The 17,954-nt window shown below is 34.6% G+C and overlaps 1 protein-coding gene across 16 annotated transcripts in view; it reads left to right on the forward strand.

Annotated features, from left to right (window-relative positions):
• Positions 1 to 17,954, forward strand: part of LRRIQ1 (leucine rich repeats and IQ motif containing 1) — a 214,433-nt gene that overhangs the window by 72,101 nt on the left and 124,378 nt on the right. For 9 of the 16 annotated variants that reach the window (XM_070600704.1, XM_070600707.1, XM_070600698.1 and 6 more), the window contains 3 exons: positions 13,121 to 13,300; positions 16,004 to 16,453; positions 16,906 to 16,941. In XM_070600704.1, the coding sequence (XP_070456805.1) occupies positions 13,121 to 13,300; positions 16,004 to 16,453; positions 16,906 to 16,941 (666 nt within the window). The remainder of the gene's footprint in view (positions 1 to 13,120; positions 13,301 to 16,003; positions 16,454 to 16,905; positions 16,942 to 17,954) is intronic. The other 7 variants (XM_070600702.1, XM_070600693.1, XM_070600699.1 and 4 more) reach the window with 1 other exon arrangement.

Consider the following 17,954-nt stretch of genomic DNA (forward strand, 5'->3'; position numbering starts at 1 on the left):
GTTGATCTGCTACCTTTACTATATTTTTGCCTTTACCAGTGATTTTATTGCCTATTTTTTTGTTTTTGTTTTTTTTGATAATTTTCTTATCCCTATTTGCGGTCTTCTCTTTCCCACTTAAATAATAAGTCCCTTCAGTATTTCTTGTAGAACTGGTTTCTTGGTGATAAGCTCCTTTAATTTTTGCTTGTCTTGGAAGCTCTGTATCTCTCCTTCCATTCTGAAAGATAACCTTGCTGGATAGAGTATTCTTGGCTGTAGGTTTTTTCCTCTCAGCACTTTATATGTCCACACCACTGTCTTCTAGCCTGTAGGGTTTTGGCTGAGAAGTCCACTGATAGCTATATGGACTTTCGTTTATATGTCACTTGTTGCCTTTCTCTTGCTTCTTTTAGGATTCTCTGTTTATCTTTAATTTTGGACATTTTAATTATAATGTATCTTGGTGTTGGGCTCTTGGTGTTCATCTTCTTTGGTGTTCTCTGTGCTTCCTGTACTTGGATGTCTTTTTCCTTCCTTAGGTTAAGAAAGTTTTCAACTATTATTTCTTCAAATAGATTCTCTGCCCTTTTGTCTTTCTCTTCTCCTTCTGGGACACCTATAATATGATTGTTAGTGCACTTGATATTGTCCCAGAGTTCCCTTAGACTGTTCTCATTCGGTCTCTTTTTTCTATCTGTTCAGCATGGTGATGTCCTCTAGTTTTTCTTCCAGCTCACTGCTGTGTTCTTCTGTATCATCTACTCTGCTATTGAGTCCTTCTAGTGAAGTTTTCATTTCCAGTATTGTAGTCTTCATTTCTGATTGGTTCTTTTTTATATTTTCCAATTCTTTGTTGATGTTCTCACTGTGTATATCCAGTCTTCTCCCAATATCAGTGAGCATCCTTATGAGTTTTTGTTTGAACTCTTTGTCAGGTAAATTGCTAACTTCTGTTTCATTTAGTCCTTTTTCTGGGGTTTTGTCCTGTTCCCTTGCTTGAAATGTCTTTCTTTGCCTCCTCATTTTGCCTCTTTCTCTGTTCTTATATCTGTGTATTAGATGAGTCAGCCTTGTCTCCTGAGCTTTGAGAAGTGGCCTTATGTAAGAGATGCCTTTTGAGGCTCAGCAGTGTGCTTCCCTCTCATCACCAGTCCAGATGATCCAGAAGTGACCCCTGTGTGGGCCTCTGTGTCCTTCTGCTGTGGCAGGGTTGCTGTTACCGCAGGTACCCAGGGAATCTAGTCTTTCCCTCCCTGGCTGGCTGTTTGTAAATTGTGTTTGGGGAACCCCAGCACCATCAGCTGCAAGGTCTAGTGGCACACTCCTGTTGCAGTTTTCCTGTTAATTGAGTATGTACACAGTGTAACTGGTTGCTAGGCTCAGGGGCTTACGGTTGCTGTAGGCCTCAGGCCTGCAAGACTGTTGTCAGCTCTCTTAGGATTGCAGCTGGGTGGGGCTGGCCCTAGGCACAGGAGCACCCAGTTGTTTCAGACTTTGGAAGATGGAGTCAATCCTCTTTGTGGCTTATTGTGAAGCACAGGTCTTTTGCCACTGATAAGCCCCACCCCCCACAGGTCCACACACACTGTCAACACAGCCCTAGACTGTGCACACTTCCTGACCCTCTGGAGTGTACCCAGTTGCCCCACTGCAGAGGCCCCAACCTCTTCACCAATGCCCCCCACAGTTCACCTGGTCCTCACACAGGCCCTGCCCCACAGAGGTGGACACAATCGCCTTCTTGTAGAGGATCAAGGCACCCAGTCTATGCAGGCTGACAAGTAGCCTGAGGGCTTACTGTTGGGTGGGGCCAGTCTTTAGGGCAGGCTTCCTGCCCTGGCTGAACTGGATTAAATCTGCACTCTAGTGGGTGTGGCAGATCCCTGGACTATCAGGCCAGGGGAAGAACTTCAGTGGTGTCTGCCAGCATCTGTGTCAGCACGCATGTACTAGGTCACAAAAATGGCCACCACCAAAGTCTCAGTCTCTGGAGAGGTCTTACCTCTAACTGAGATGCACCCAGAGCCTACCAGATAAGTCTCTTTTCACCAAAGGACTGCAGCTGTCTTTTTGGTGATTTTAGGTTGCTCTCTGAGATGGGTGAGTTTGTGTGTTGGCTCTTCAAGAGCTAGGTTTTTACAGCTTTCCTCCAACAGCTTTTCTGGGGGTATCCCCCATTGCAGTTAACTGCCAGCAAAGCCAGATAGTGGGACACTCATCTCAGTTGTGTTGAGTCTGAAGGATGCTTCTAGTAGTAATGGGCCCCCCTCATGACCTCACTCCTCCAGGGAGGGCTGCGTATCTTCCGGTGGCTCCCGCTCGGCCAGCTGTGAAGGTCTGCAGCTCGCAAAGATGGGTTTTTCCTCTCCAGAAGGAATTTCTGCCTCTTCCGCCTCAGTCAGGACTGTCCCTTGTTGTGGGGGTTCTTTTTATCCAGTTTTCAGTTCTCTCTCCGGGGTAATTTTTCCAAGGATAGTTGTAACCTGGTTGTGTTTGTGGGAGGTGGTGAGTTCAGGGTCTGCCTATACTACCATCTTGACGAGATCTCCCAGAAAATATAATTTGATGAAAATTGTCCTGTGTATATTGATTGCTTGGAAAAAATTAATGAAAAATAATTTAAAAGCTATTAAAAACAAAATAGTTTTGTAAAAATAGTTTAAAAAATATCTTCAGGGGCTGACCCCATGGCTGAGAGGTTAAGTTCAACCATTCCACTGCAGTGGCCCAGGGTTTCACTGGTTCGGATCCTGGGTGTGGACATGGCACTGCTCATCAGGCCATGCTGAGGTGGTGTCCTACATGCCACAACTAGAAGGACCTACAACTAAAAAAATATACAACTATGTACAGGGGGGATTTGGGGAGAACAAAGCAGAAAGAAAAGAAAAGCGAAGTATGGCAACAGTTGTTAGCTCAGGTGCCAATCTTTAAAGAAAAAAAATCTTCAGCCTAAAATATTTTATTGGATACACATGAACTAATGCAAATTTGAATGATAATTCTGATCCATACCATTGATTATGTGACAATTTTAGTATGTTGTTAACTTGACTTTTGTGTTTATAGAAAAGACATTTCTTCGGAAATAATTTTTACAAGTCATCTAAATCACATAGGTTTCTACTTAAAATTATTTTCTTTGTGCCAGTAATTTGATTTTGTTTTATTTTCCTAAAAGGGAAAGTTGGTGTCTGTTAAAGTATGTGTTATAAGCATGTGTGAATTCATGCCTCTCTTTGGAATTTTGCAGGACCTAGGTGTAAATGAAGAAAGACATTTCGTAACTTTTTAAAATGAATTTTCTTCTTTAAAAAAGTTTCTCTAATCTGAATCGCTCATATTATGCTAACACTGTTTTCCCCAAATTGACCAACATCTTTTTTTATAATCAGGTTTTTTGAGATAATTTACATGTAATAAACCTCATCTGTTTTGTTTGTGGGTGTAAATATTTTGTAAAGCCCCCATAATCAAGATACTGAACATTTTCATTACTTCACAAAATTACTTCATGCCCCTTTGCAGTCAATCTCCTCTCTCAGTACTTTAAAATGTCTTTCCACTGTCTTATGGTTCTTGTTGGTTCTGATCAGTCTGCTGATATTCTTGTCTTCATTCCTCTGTCTCTGGATACTTTTAATATTTCCTCTTTGTCAATGGTTTTCAGCAATTTGATTATGATGTGCTTGGTGTGGTTTTATATGGATTTACTCTGCTTAGGATTTATAGAACCCCTTGGATCTGATAGAGTTATAGTTCTATAAAATTTAGAAATTTGGGGAACATTATTTTTCAAATGTTTTTTCTGCTTCCTTCCTATCTTATCCTGCTAGGAGTCCAATTTCACCAATATTAGACCTTGATATATCCCAGAAATCTCTATTGCTCTGTTCTTACGTTTATTACACTTTTTTCTGCCTGTATTTCACTCTTAATAGTTATTGCTATGTCTTCAAGTGCTCTATTTTCTTTTTATGTATCTACTCTGATGTTAATCCTATCCAGACTATTTTTCAGTTTAGATTTTAGATATTGTGTTTTTCATCTCCAGAAGTTTTATTTATGTCTTTTTTCTTGACATTTGCAATTTCTCTCCTGTTTGTGCTCATGTTTTCCTAAATCGTCTTGAACATATGAAGACTGTGTATAATAGCTATTTTAACATCCTTGTCTACTAGTTCCATCATCTCTATCATTTTGAAATCTATTTTTATTATTATTTTTTTCTGATTCTGGGTCATATTTCCCTGCTTCGTGCATGCCTGGTCATTTTGATTGTATTCTGGACATTTTAAATTTTATATCGCTGATTTCTTAATTTTGTTTTTTCCTTTAAATAACATCTATTTTGTTTCTTTTGTGCAGCAGCTAAGTTACTTAGAATTAATGAGATGCTTTCAAAGATTGCTCTTAAGTTCTATTAGAGAAGTCCCAAAGAAATCTTTAGACTAGTGCTAATTTAGCCCCACTACTATGGTGCCAACTTTCTGAGTATTCTCCCTGATGCCTCTTATATGTATCCTTTCAACTTGGGCTGATGAGAATTATTCCCAGCCCTATGTAAATTCCTGTAATTTTCCTGCCTTTCACTTTCCACTGGATCTTTCCCTGGGCCGTAAGTGATTTTCTCTCACACATCCTCAAATCTTTACTTATTTACCCAGGTCCAGGTGAATTACATCCCAGAATACTGAAAGACTTTGCATATGTCCACTTTGGAATTTTATGGTACTGATGATGATTCTGTCCTAAACTCTTGTCTCTTTTTATATCTAGCAGCATGCATTTGTTACATGGTTTGATGTGATTTATTGTACATTTGACATTTGTATCATGTTAGGTCATGGGTTTATCAAGGTAGGTGAGTTTGGCAACATGCTAAGTGTAAGGAAAGGCAAACATTTGTTAAAATTCAGGTAGGAAAAATCTATTTCAGGATCCTTAGAGTTTGGAGCAAGTCAGCAAGTCTTCTCAATTTGACCAGGTAGTGAAAATACAACATTTATGAACAAATGTAGACAAAGAAGAATGAATAATTGAAAAAAAGGTTGTTGTGACACCTGATCATAGGTCAGAAGCACTTGACTCTTTGTCCTGATTTGGTTTCTCTCTGATGTGTGGCCATAACCAGGAAGATCCTGGTGCTGATCACTTCAGAGGAAAATAAGATTTATTACAGAAGAATCAATGATCTAGTTATGTTTGAAATTCCTATATCTGACTTAATCTACCTGTAGAATAAGATAAGAGTCTAGGAAGTACTCTCTTTTTCCTCCCTTGTCTGAGGCCTCTGCATACCTCTGACACTCTTTACAGATGTATTGGTTTCCTGAATTTGTTATTTCGTCTTTGGTTAAGAAAATAGCAGCATTTTTACAAGTCAAACACCTGTGTGATTTGCTACTAGTTGATAACTTATGTATCACAGAAGAGTTATTATCTTTGCCTGAAAGTCTATTTTTCTTTCTTTTATCTTCAAAACTCAGTTTCCACATAAATTCCTAATATTACATTGTTTTTTAAGGTAACCTGGTATGTTTCCACATGTTTTAGGATAGGACTTGTCAACTTCTTGTTTAGAAACATCTTTTTCCAAGTGCAATTTAAGCTGTGTAGCATAGAGGAAAGAATATAACTCAGTGCAGTGGTTCTCAGAGGTCTATCTTCAGACCAGCACTCCACCATCACCTGGAAACTTGTTAGAATTGCAAAATCTTGGCCACTGTCCAGACCCACTGAATCAGAGACTAGGGGATGGTGCCCAGTAATCTGTGTTTTAACAAGCCCTTTGGGTGATTCAGCGCACACTAAAGTTTGGAAATCACTGTTTTTTAAACAAGGACATCCTACTCCTGCCCTATATTGTGTGATCCTGGGCAAATAACTTAACTTTCCTATGTCTCTGAATCCTCATTGGCAAAATGAAGATAACAATAGTACCTAGCTTATGGGATAATTATGAGAATTGAATGGGATAATACACATATTTTGTTGAGAAAATTTCTGGAACATAGTAAGCACACAAAAATCTACTATTTTCCAGTACTAGGCTAACCAGACTATATATTGGTTCTTACTCAGTCACCAAGTATTTACTCTATGCTTGCTATATGCAACCAGTGTCCTAACATATTGAATATCATAAAAGAAATTCAATGTAACCCATGATTTCAAGTCATTTTTATAATCTTGTTAGGTATAGAAAATGTATGTAAAAAAATGGTAACCATGAAAACTAATAATGATAGCAAACAGTGGTATAGTGTTTACTTTGTTCCAAGCATTGTTCTCATTTAATCCTCACGATATGCCTGATGAAATTGCTGCCTAGTATCCCCGCTTTGTAGTTGAGGAAACTACATGAAAGCATTGCATAGGAGTGCCTCTCACATAGCACACTTAATAAATGTTAGCCACTCTTTTTAAAGAGCTATGGAGAAATTTTAAATAGTTGTGTGAAAAGGAAAATAGTGTTTGGGGAATATTGTTTTCAGAAGCAAAGTGATAAGAGATTAGGGAAAAGTGGCCAAACTAAACGAGAGTTCAGGCATTAAAAAGGGCTAAAGTTAAGTAGTAGGAGTGGCCCTAGATTATAGTACAGATCCTTCTAGTTCAGAACTGAAAGTATATATATACTTCTATCCCTTGTAAGTAGTAGACACCCAAAATTATTTGTTGAAGGAATACGTTACAGAATTTAATTACATTATAATGTGTAAAAGCTTGAAAAAATGCATGTTTCAGCCCCTTTAATTTTTCTATTGAATTTATTTAATTTTATTTTAGTGATTGAAAATGTTATTCTCTATAAATTGACAATTGATATTATTGTTGATTTGCAGTAATTATCAATATCGGGAATTCTAAAACAGGAGTCCTCAGACTTCTAGGGAATGATAGTGTTTATCAGATACTCCAAGTGTCCTGAGAAAATGATATTATGACAAATTATTATAGGAAATATCAACTGTTAGTTAGTCAAATCATAGGGGATCAGAAATTGCAACTATTTAAAAATTTTGTGTATATGTGAAGAAGCCATCTAAATATGTTTCTAGACTTCTTGCCGGCTGGGTGGACTCCCTCATCTGGAATAGAAGCAGTCAAGGTCCCCAACCAGATGCATTGGCTCAATTTCTGGGGCTGTGCTTCTCTTACTTTGGGATTTAAAGTACTAATCCCAAGTTTTGGGCCCACATATCTAGGAGCCAGATCTCAGAGTGAAATTTACCATACAAAAAGAAGAGTATAATTATGTCAAAAAGACTGTACTTGGCAGGTGATATTATTTATAAAGAAAATATCTGATGGGCTGTTTTTAGATAGATATCTTTATTTTCCCAAGTAACTGTATAGACCAAGTCTATGATGACAAATAAAATAGTCAGTTCATATTCAGAGCAAGCTCTTTAGGGGCAATAATTATTCTATTAGGTGTTGGGCAAGTAGAACATGAATTCTCTTGCTGATCCAGCATCAGTTTCCATTCGAACAGCTGCCACGTTGCCAGTTGCAACAACTAGAAACAAACCTACGTTCTGAATAATCTTTGAGTTTATTTGTTTTTCATTATTTTGTTTGTTTCGAGTATAAACACTCATTTTGTTGAATAAAATAGGCTTGTGGTAAAATATATTAAACTAATATAAATATATAACGATAAATATTCACCTTTTACTACACTTACTAAGTAATATACTTCGTTTTAAAGAAAACATTTAATTACAAATAATACTGAGAGAAAATAGGTGGTATTTATATTATAAATATGTACAATTATTTAGCTATTATAATTTCTAAAAGTTTTAATGAACTTTTCTGAACTAGAGTAATAGAACCTTGAAAATGTTACCTATCAAATTTCACTTAGGTCAGTTAGCTTAATACAACTTTCATAATTTTAAGAAGAGACTCATTTATCTAAAGGATTTAAAATCTAGTAATCCATAAAATATGGATTTGTTAATAAAGGATAAACTCAAACTTTAAGCAGTGTGTTCCAGTGAACTTTACATAACCCCTTGATACCAACAAAGGGATTAGTTATAGATTTTCCCAATTGGCTTCTTACTTTCATGTCTAGCCAGTGATAACATGAACAAAACTGATGTACTAAAAAATCTCTTTTTAAAACTTAATCCACAAACTCAGTTTGGAATCTCCTTTGGGAAAGTGTTTCATTCATTAATGATTAATAGAGCTTCTTAAGTGACAGAATATTCACAAGGAAGTTTTTACTAAATGAAATATTGATTTAGTCCTTGACTAGGAGGAGCCCAGCTGGAAAAACTAATATTGAGATCTCACAGTATTCTTATACTTCATTTCCAACATGAATCAACTTGTTACAGCACTTTCTAACACATTCATCATAGACTTTTATAAGGCTACACTTGAACTTAAGGCCAATCCATGCGTTACTGACTTACACAGATCTGAGAACTGTTGCTTAAAAAAAAAAATTTAAAGACAAGATCTTTAAAATAAAACACTAACTCCAATCTGGATATTTATTGTATAAATAACAAATTTCAAAATATTGTCATACTGTTGAAGATCCAAGCAAACTAAATTTTTACATCCAAAAGAGGTTAAAAATATTCTGACTAAAATAAACTTTTGGGAATTTTTTTTATATAAAGGTGATGAATCTGACATCAAAATATTCCAAAGTAAAAATTCAAGCCCTGTTGAGCCAAATTCTCTAGAATTATTGTCTGTAGCTAAAATATTGAACTTAATGGAATCTATATCAATAGCCATGTCCAAAATATACTATTTGATGATAAAATTATCATTTTCCCCCTTGCTGATCTATTGTCAGTTAGGATCTGAACAACTTCCACATAATGCCAGTTGTAATACCTGGAAACAAACCTAATGTCCCCTGTCATCTATGAAATTATTTATTTTTACTTATTTTGGTTGTCTGGAGAATAAACACCTATTATATTAAGTAAAATATTTGTGGTAAAATATTGATCTGTCCATTAATCTAATAAAGCAAATTCTTATATTCTTGCCTCTAGGATTATATTAGATTATTTGGTGAAAATAGATGTTCATCTTGTCGTCAATTATTTCTGAATAGAAAGCTGGTTTCTCTATATATTTGATATGTACTTTCTAATTTTAGTGTTACAGGAATACTTTTCTAAGAAAATTTTATACCATTTATGTAAAACCAATGGCAACGTTAACCCATGAATAGATCGCTGGAATATAACTGCCCAGGCCCACAATATCTCTTATTTTGGCAAATTCTTCTGCCATCGTTGATATATAGGGCATGCTATAAATTTCCAAGTGACATATATTTTTCTGAAAATTTAAGACAATTTGCAAATGATAAGAATTTTAGAGTTTTTAAAGGTTTTTAAACCTGAGCATCTCTGATTTTAGTATAATGTGTCATAGCCTATTTTTCTTCCCAATGCAGTCGTTCTTATCCTTTAAGATCACAAGAAAGGCTCTATTTTAAAAACACGGATTTCTCTGAACCCACCAGTAGAGATCTTTGGTGTAGCTGAAGACCGTATTTTAAAAAGCATCTCAGGTACCACTGATGGAATCATTCAAGGACAATCTTTTCAGAACCATCACCCTGCGAGGGTGATCCTTGAATTCCCATTGCAATAGATTTAGAGAGTAACTAAGATAAAGGATGCATATGTTCCCTGTGGTTCTCATGTTAGCAGCATGAGTATTGCCTTCCTTTTGTTGACACCTCCTCATTTAACCAAAATGAGACTGAAAGATGGCAGCTCAAGAGTATGTCATAGGTGCTATTGCACCTGCAATACTGCTGTGGGTCTGGGATCCAGGTGAAATGTTTTGTACATCCAATGGCTTGCCGTTTTTGTTTAACCAGAAATGATTATACTCTAGAAGAAAAGAAAAATAAGTTTTACCTAACTTCTAAGGAATCTGACTTATAATAAGAAAGTCTGCTTTATTCATTTTCCTTATAAGATGTACTTATTTCAAAGTCTACAGCCTGTCAGTGGTACACCTCATTTCTCCTGCTGGTCAGGTCCACTCTAGACACCAAGGTATGAGATAGAAATTTGCTTGCTACCCAGAGAATTAGAACTGTTGGTTATTCTCAAGGGCGATTTTCATCAAGTTATTGAAGGCTTGTATTTACTCATCTATAATTTAGGAAATTTAATCCAAAGAAACAGGATCAGTAATAGAATTAGAGCATCTGCTTTTTTAACTTGGATGAACACCAATACAGTCTTAACTTTCAACATCCTTTATTATCACATCTCAAAAGCATCATTATTTCATACCTGACAGTATATAATTATTACTGAATAAGTTATTTTGACATTACAAAGAATACAGTGTAGCTTTCTTAGTAATGTAATAAACAATTTGGTAGGGTGGAATACAGATAGTTAATCTCTTCACTGTATTTTGATTATTACCAGCCTCAATTTCAGAGAGTAACCTTTCCTTGCTTTGATGACTGCCTCAGCCAAAGATTTCATGTTATATTTAATGTCATACCTCTGTGGTGAATACCTCTGATTGCCTCATCACCTGTGATGAATAGTTATTATCTTAATATAACATCCTGCTTTTGAACCATAACTTAAAATGAATCCAACCAGAAACATGATATATACCATTTATTTAACCCTTTGTAGTAAATGTAGTAGGTAGTTTATGAGTTGGCAAACATTGCTAGCTTCAAGACTATGAAAAAGGTTCAAGATATATGGACCCAAATCTTCTTAATTACCTTAAACTTTTTATTAACAAAGCCTAATACTTTTTACCTGCTTCTTAACATTAGAGTTCACTCTTGGTGTTCTACATTCTATAGGTTTTGAGGAATGTGTAATGATATGTATCCACATGTAGTATTATACAGAATAGTTTCACTGCCCTAAAGATCCTCTATGCTTCGCCTATTCATCCCTCTCTCTGCCTGAACCCTTGGCGACCGTTGATCTTTGTGTCTCTATAGTTTCACTTTTCTCCAGAATGTAACATCGTTGGAATCATATAGTACATAGTCTTTTCAGACTGGTTTCTTTCACTTAGTAACACTACATTTAAGGTTCCTTCATGTCTGTTCATGGCTTAAGAGCTCATTTCTTTTTAATGTTAAGTAATATTCCATTGTTCAGATGTATCGCAGTTTGTTTATTCATTTACCAAAGGGCATCTTGGAGGCTTTCAACTTTTGGCAAGTACAAATAAAGTTGCTATAAACATCTGTGTGCAGTCTTTTGTGCAGACATAGTTTTAATTTGTTTGGGTAAATACCAAGGAGTCTGATTGCTGGATCAAGTGGTAAAATATGTTTAGTTTTGTAAGAAACCACCAAGCTGTCTTCCAAAGTGGCTGTATCATTTTGTATTTCCACCAGCACTTAATGAGAATTATTGTTTCTCCACATGTTCACCAGTGTTTGGTGTTATCAGTGCTTTGAATTTGGGCCGTTCTAATAGGTAGGTGGTGGAATCTCATTGTTGTTTTAATTTGCAATTCCCTAATGACATATGATATTGAATGTATTTCATATGCTTATTTGCCATCTTTCTATCTTCTTTGGGGAGATGTCTTTTAAGGTCTTTGGCTCATTTTTTAATCAGGACATTCATTTTCTTATTGTTTAGTTTTTAAGAGTTCTTTGTATAATTTGGATAACAGTCTTTTATCAGATGTGTCTTTGGCAAATATTTTCTTTCAGTGTATGCCTTATCATCTCATTCTCTTGACAGTGTCTTTCTCAGAGCAGAAATTTTTTTATTTTAATGAAGTCCAGCTTATCAATTATTTCTTTCATGGATTGTCTTTGGTGTTGTATCTAAAAAGCCATCACTATAATCAAGGTCTAGATTTTCTCCTATGTTATCTTCTAGGAGTTTTAGCGACTTGCATTTTACTTTTAGATCTGTGATCCATTTTGCGTTAATTTTTGTGGATGGTATAAGGTCTGTGTCCAGATTCATCTTTTTGCATTTGGATGGTCCAGTTATTCCACCTTTTGTCTTTTCTCCGTTGTATTTCATTTGCTCCTTTGTCAAAGATCAGTTTACTGTATTTGTGTAGGTCTATTTCTTTTGCCAATACCATGCTGTCTTGATTACGGTAGCTTCATAGTTAATCTTGAAGTCAGGTGGTATTAGTCCTCCATCTTTGTTCTTCTCCTTCAATATTGAGTTGGCTTTTCTGGGTCTTTTACCTCTTCATATAAACTTTAGAGTCAGTTTGTTAATATCCACAAAATATCTTGCTGATATAGATCAAGTTGGGAAGAACTGATTTCTTGACAATATTGAATCTTCTTACCCATGAAAATGTCTTCATGGAACATCCTTCCATTTGTTCAGTCTTTTTTGATATCTTTGGTCAGAGTTTTGTAGTTTTCCTCATAGCAACTGTTAATTTTTAACTAAAGAGTTTTACTCATTCAGGAAGTCCATTTTGATTCTGTGACCATCAGTATAGCCTTTTGAAAGAGAACTGCTCTCTCGTTATGAAAGGCTTGGGAATTACTTCTAAATCGCCAGGGTTTGTGGACAGCTCTTGCTGTCTGACCCAGTTTTTCACAGCATTTGTCTTTTAAATTGATATAGACTTTGGCTCACATCTTGACGATTCTCAATAATTATAATTATTAGCAAAATTCAAGGAAAAATATCATAATTTTAGATTTTTCCACATCATGAAAAACAGGGTAATCTCACCCCTCTTGTTTTAGTCTTACTCTCGCTATATTTTACTAAGAGAAACAGTCAGAATTCATGTCTATTTCTGAAATAAACAGCAACTTTTAGTAAGATTATTTCAATTATCTTCTTTTTAAAGGAGTATATCTGATATTATTCTTCTCATAATGCAGCCTTTTATTTATCCCAGACCAAGTTGCAACTGCTTGAATTTTCCATTTGCGTTTCAGAAGAAAATCATTAAATTTATGTCCAGAACTCTAAAACTTATTTTGTACATGACGTGATACCGTACATTTCTTTAACAAATGTAATAGTGTCATTTTCTCTACAAAATCAAAAGCAGTTTCTGAGATATACTCTGTCCTTAAGTAATAGACATATGGTTATTTTATATATAAACTCTCCTTTTCCATATTATTAATTTTTTTTCTTGTTTTCAATAGGCATTCTCTACTTAAAATGTTACCTGCTCTAAGAATCCTCAATGGTGAAATGCTAAACTCTTATTTGGAAAGCCCCACTGAAGAACACTGTCAACTAGAATTAGGACATTTCCTGGTACTTTGTCAGTCCCAGATTAGAGAACTCAATTTATTAACTGAAAACTATATTACTGGAAAAGGGTAAGACTGTTATCGTCCCCTTATCATAATGAAAATATGTAATGCAATTTATATATGTTTAAAAAATATTCTGATTACTACAATCATACTTTTTTAGATTAGAACAATGTGTTTTAGGGATATTCTCCCTTTAGAAAAACTTCTGGGCATCATCTTTTTATTGTTTGAAATATATTAATATGTATTTTCAACATAAGTAGAAAGTTAAAATATTGCATAAAATAAATGAAAGCATGAAGATGGCTTCAAGACAAGATGCAAACATTCATTCATTCATTCAGTCATTCAATTATTCAGTCATAAATTTATTCAACAATTATTGTGGGCAAAACACACAATAAACTAAGTATTACACTTTACCCTCAAAGAATTCGCAGATTAGCATAAGAGAAAATTATATAAATAAACAGATACAAATAAAGCATGGCAAGTTATATAGTACATACAATATTTATTATATATAAAGTATCATATTACACATATGTTATATTTATATATTAAATTATTATGAGGGCCCAGTAGAGAAAAGCAGTCAACACATGCACACATTCAAAGGACAAAAGCTGAGAGTAGAGTCCTAAAAAATTATCAAAGAAAGGGGCCAGCCTGGTTGTGTAGTGGTTAAGTTCATGTGCTCCAGTTTGGCAGCCCAGGGTTTGCAGTTTCAGATGTTGGGCACAGACCTGTGCACCTCTCATCATGCCATGCTGTGGTGGGCGTCCCACACAAAATAAGAGAAGATTGGCACAGATGTTAACTCAGCAGCAATCTTCCCCAAGAAAAAAGAGGAAGATTGGCAACAGATGTTAGCTCAGGCCTTATGTTCCTCACCAAAAATAAATAAATAAATTACCAAAGAAAGAGAACTTCCCATTCCCCACCTCCAATTCTGAATGCATTACTATGAATCAATTACAATTGATGTTTCTGTAACTATATTTTCTAATTTGTATTGCTTCTGAAAATACAGATGAAAAAGGAAAATTATTTCATATTTCACTTATGATGACTTTGCATTATAACTGGAACAGTAATATGTGCTTCCAAATGTCTACACTTAATTACTGAATTACAAACTTAAATTATTGCTATTTGTGCTTTCATACATGCTCATCCTTTGTAAGAGTTAGTTTTTCTATTTAAATGTTTTTGAATATAGTGTATTCAGGTTATAAATAAATCTCATAGCTTTAAAAATAATTCCAATTAGGAGCCGGCCCCGTGGCTGAGTAGTTGAATTTGCATGCTCTGCTTGGGCAGCTAAGGATTTCTCTGGTTCAGATCCTGGGCGCAGACGTAGCACTGCTCATCAAGCCATGGTGAGGCGGTGTCCTACATAGCAGAATCAGAAGGACCTACAACTAGAATATACAACTATGTACTGGGGGGCTTTGGGGAGAAGAAGAAAAGAAAATTCAAATTGTTATAGATAGTGTTTACTTTCAACAATACTAAGGTTGTTTACATTTACCTCTTTGCAAATCTAAACTGCTATCTCCTTGTATATGTATGGTAATGAACAATTTTTTTATGTAAAGGTGACCCTTGACAACCCTCATGTTGAAATTTACATTTCTGAATTCCTTTGGACAATTTATCGTCATTGCAATTTAAGGTTTATTTTAGCATTGAAAATGGAAAATAGACTATATTTTATATGTTTAATCATAGATGCTACTGAATTCAACACATAACCATAAACATTTGACATCCTAATATTGAACTGAACCTCTTTTGCATTATTAGCCAACAAAATGAATGAAATACAAAATATCAAACATATATTGGATGGGCCTATCCTAATGTCTAATAATTAGTTTTGTAAACATAAGAACTGTCTAATTCTACATTTTAGGAAATAATTTTAACTTTCATTTCATTTGGCATGATTAAATGATTTTGTATTTATTTATATTCTGCATTGTTTCAGAAAAAATTGAAGGTAACTTGTGTCTGTATATTAAATATAGTCAGAAAATATAAATTTGAAGTAAAATTTAAAAACTAATAAAATGGAAATAAAGGAAGATAAATAAAATGTAGCCGTGAATAAGGCTCATACAGGTGCAAAGCCCTTTACATTTACAATTGAGAGCCTCAAATCTGACAAACCCGAAAGTTTAAGTAGACAAGTCCTAACCTCAATAAGATAGAAATCCAGCAATTTTTCGAGAGAATCACAGGCATTTATATCTTAAAATATTTTAATTCTCTTTGCAATTGATTCTTTTTTCAGAGAAAAATGGGAATAAAAACTTTCCCATAATATAAGTTCTTTGTTTAAAAGTCCAATATAAATATTTTGCATGGCAAGAGTCAATGTAGAAAGTACTTTCAACTTTGTTTCATAAATAACTTCTCCAAATTTAGGCAGCCATGATTTCTTGTGTTTATGGTAGTAAAAACATGGATTTTTCTCATTCATTTGTACCAAAAATGCCTTGAATAAAAATGGTCCTAAAACTTCCAGACATTTTTGTCTGGATTAACAGATTAAAATTAACTCAACAAATATTTTAAAATTTTGTTAGAAATGAGATCAATTTTTATATAAACAACCAGAAATAACTTTCTAATGAATGCAATAGTAAAGTTTAATGTTTATGTCAGGGTACACATGGAAATTTTCAAAACCTCTACAAGTTTTAATATTTGCTGATATAATTCTTCCTATTAAATGTCCTTTATTATTTATTTGCTCAGAAATATACTCACCTTGGATGCAGCAGAAAATCTCTGCCATTATTTTAAGAAATTGATGGCACTTAGTAATGAATATCGATATGCACATGAACATGGAGATGTAAGTATCACCAAGAAAGATGAATCAGAAGCCCAGCAAAATCATCTGGCACCTACCAACAGCGATGGCATCCTGCAAAGTAGAATCCTCCACTCCTATGCAAATGAACAGAAACCAGACTCACCAGATATTTCTGAGAAACAAGTGGACTCTGGCACTAGTCACTTCCCATCAACCAACCTCTCCTTATGTGAAGATACCAAGAAAAGAAATCAGGAAAAAGTAGAAGGCCAGAAAAGAGAAGACAGCAAAGCAGGCAGTATCCCCACCAAAAGAATACCATCTATGGAAGGAGTGATGACGAGGTCTTTGCTGAGGAACAACAAAAATATTGAAAATCATGAAAAAATGTAAGATTTAGAGATCATTTTTCTTTTAAAGTTGTATATTTATTATTTTTTATTATGGATAATCTTAGTCATTGTTACCAAATTATAGCTTGCTAAAGAATTTAAATCACTATTATATTTCATATTAATTCCCTTGATTTTGTTTTTATGATGTGCACAAATTATTAATTACAGTGTAGATTAATTTGGTTGAATTTTGGTAGATTCTGATTTAATTATCTAGTACTGTATAATTTCAAATGAGTAAATATGAAATTTTTTTCTGCCTTCTAATCTCTAACCAATTAAAATGAATTTTTAAGAAGAAATAAAATGCTACATTATTCTGAAAATACTATAAAGGATACTTTATGAATAATCAGGTATTTTATTTTTTAAAATATACCTTTTCAATTGCTATTTCTTTGCTTATTGACCTAGTAAACACTTAATAAGCAAGTATTTCATTACAGGTACTACAATTTCCTTTGGCATAAGAACTCTGTAAGGTAGGACAATGTTCTTTGAGATTAGTTACATAAAACCTCTTCCAACTATTAAACTCTAAAAGAGCTGATGGTTGGCTCTAATTGTTTGTTGAACAAGCAAAGATTGGTTTCTATTTTGGCCTGTCAACTTTTTCTGTTCTTTTTACTTTTGGCCTCAGTGTCAAGCCAACAAAATTAAAAATGATCAGATTCAACTTCTCTTGTAATAACTGGTACTGAACAGGGCAGAACACAAGTCGCAGTCGTTAATCTTGCCTTTTCCAGTCTTTGTTCCTTCAGGAGTTGTCAGAGTGAATCGTGATATCTTTTCTGGGAGCTATATTAAATAGTTAGATGTGCTGAAGCTAACATGTGTTTCCTGATGCAAAGTTTTAAAAAAGTTTATTGAAAGTGGCTTTAACATTTCCTGACTTATATTTTACCAATTTATTTAGTAGATTGCTTTTGCTCTGTAGAGGAGAAAAAATATCTTTTTCTTCTACCTTTCTAAGTTCTTTACTAGGTCCCCTGTTAGATTAATTAGGGATTAATACATAGATTAATAAGAGAAAAGCATTCAAATTTAATATAGGTTTTACATGACATGGGAGCCTTCAGAAGGAAATGAAGACCTGAAGAAATAGCATTTTTATATTAGGTTTGATGAAGAGTGGAAAGTTGTGGAAAAATATGGTAGGACAAAGGATATGAGCTAAGAGCGGTAAATTGGGGGAAACTTAGAAAGTCCTGTTCATTCAGATTCCTCTTGTCCTTCATCTTCAGGTAAGAATGCTTCCTTCCTTTGGGTATAGGGAGAGTACCTCTCACATGACTGTCTTGTGACCTGCTTCCAGGGAAGGTCAGAAAGTCCTTCCTGCACGTGTCTTTTCTGAAATGCCTTCAGCTCACAACACTATATGCCAGGGTACCATATTTTGGGGTAGCTTTATCTCCAAACCCTAGATGTTGCCTATTGAAATTTCGTATAAAAACATTTAGAACTTCTGTATCCATAATAAATAAAATAGCCAAAT

Source organism: Equus przewalskii, chromosome 29 (genome assembly GCF_037783145.1).
Source record: "Equus przewalskii isolate Varuska chromosome 29, EquPr2, whole genome shotgun sequence".
Classification (NCBI taxonomy): Eukaryota; Metazoa; Chordata; class Mammalia; order Perissodactyla; family Equidae; genus Equus; species Equus przewalskii.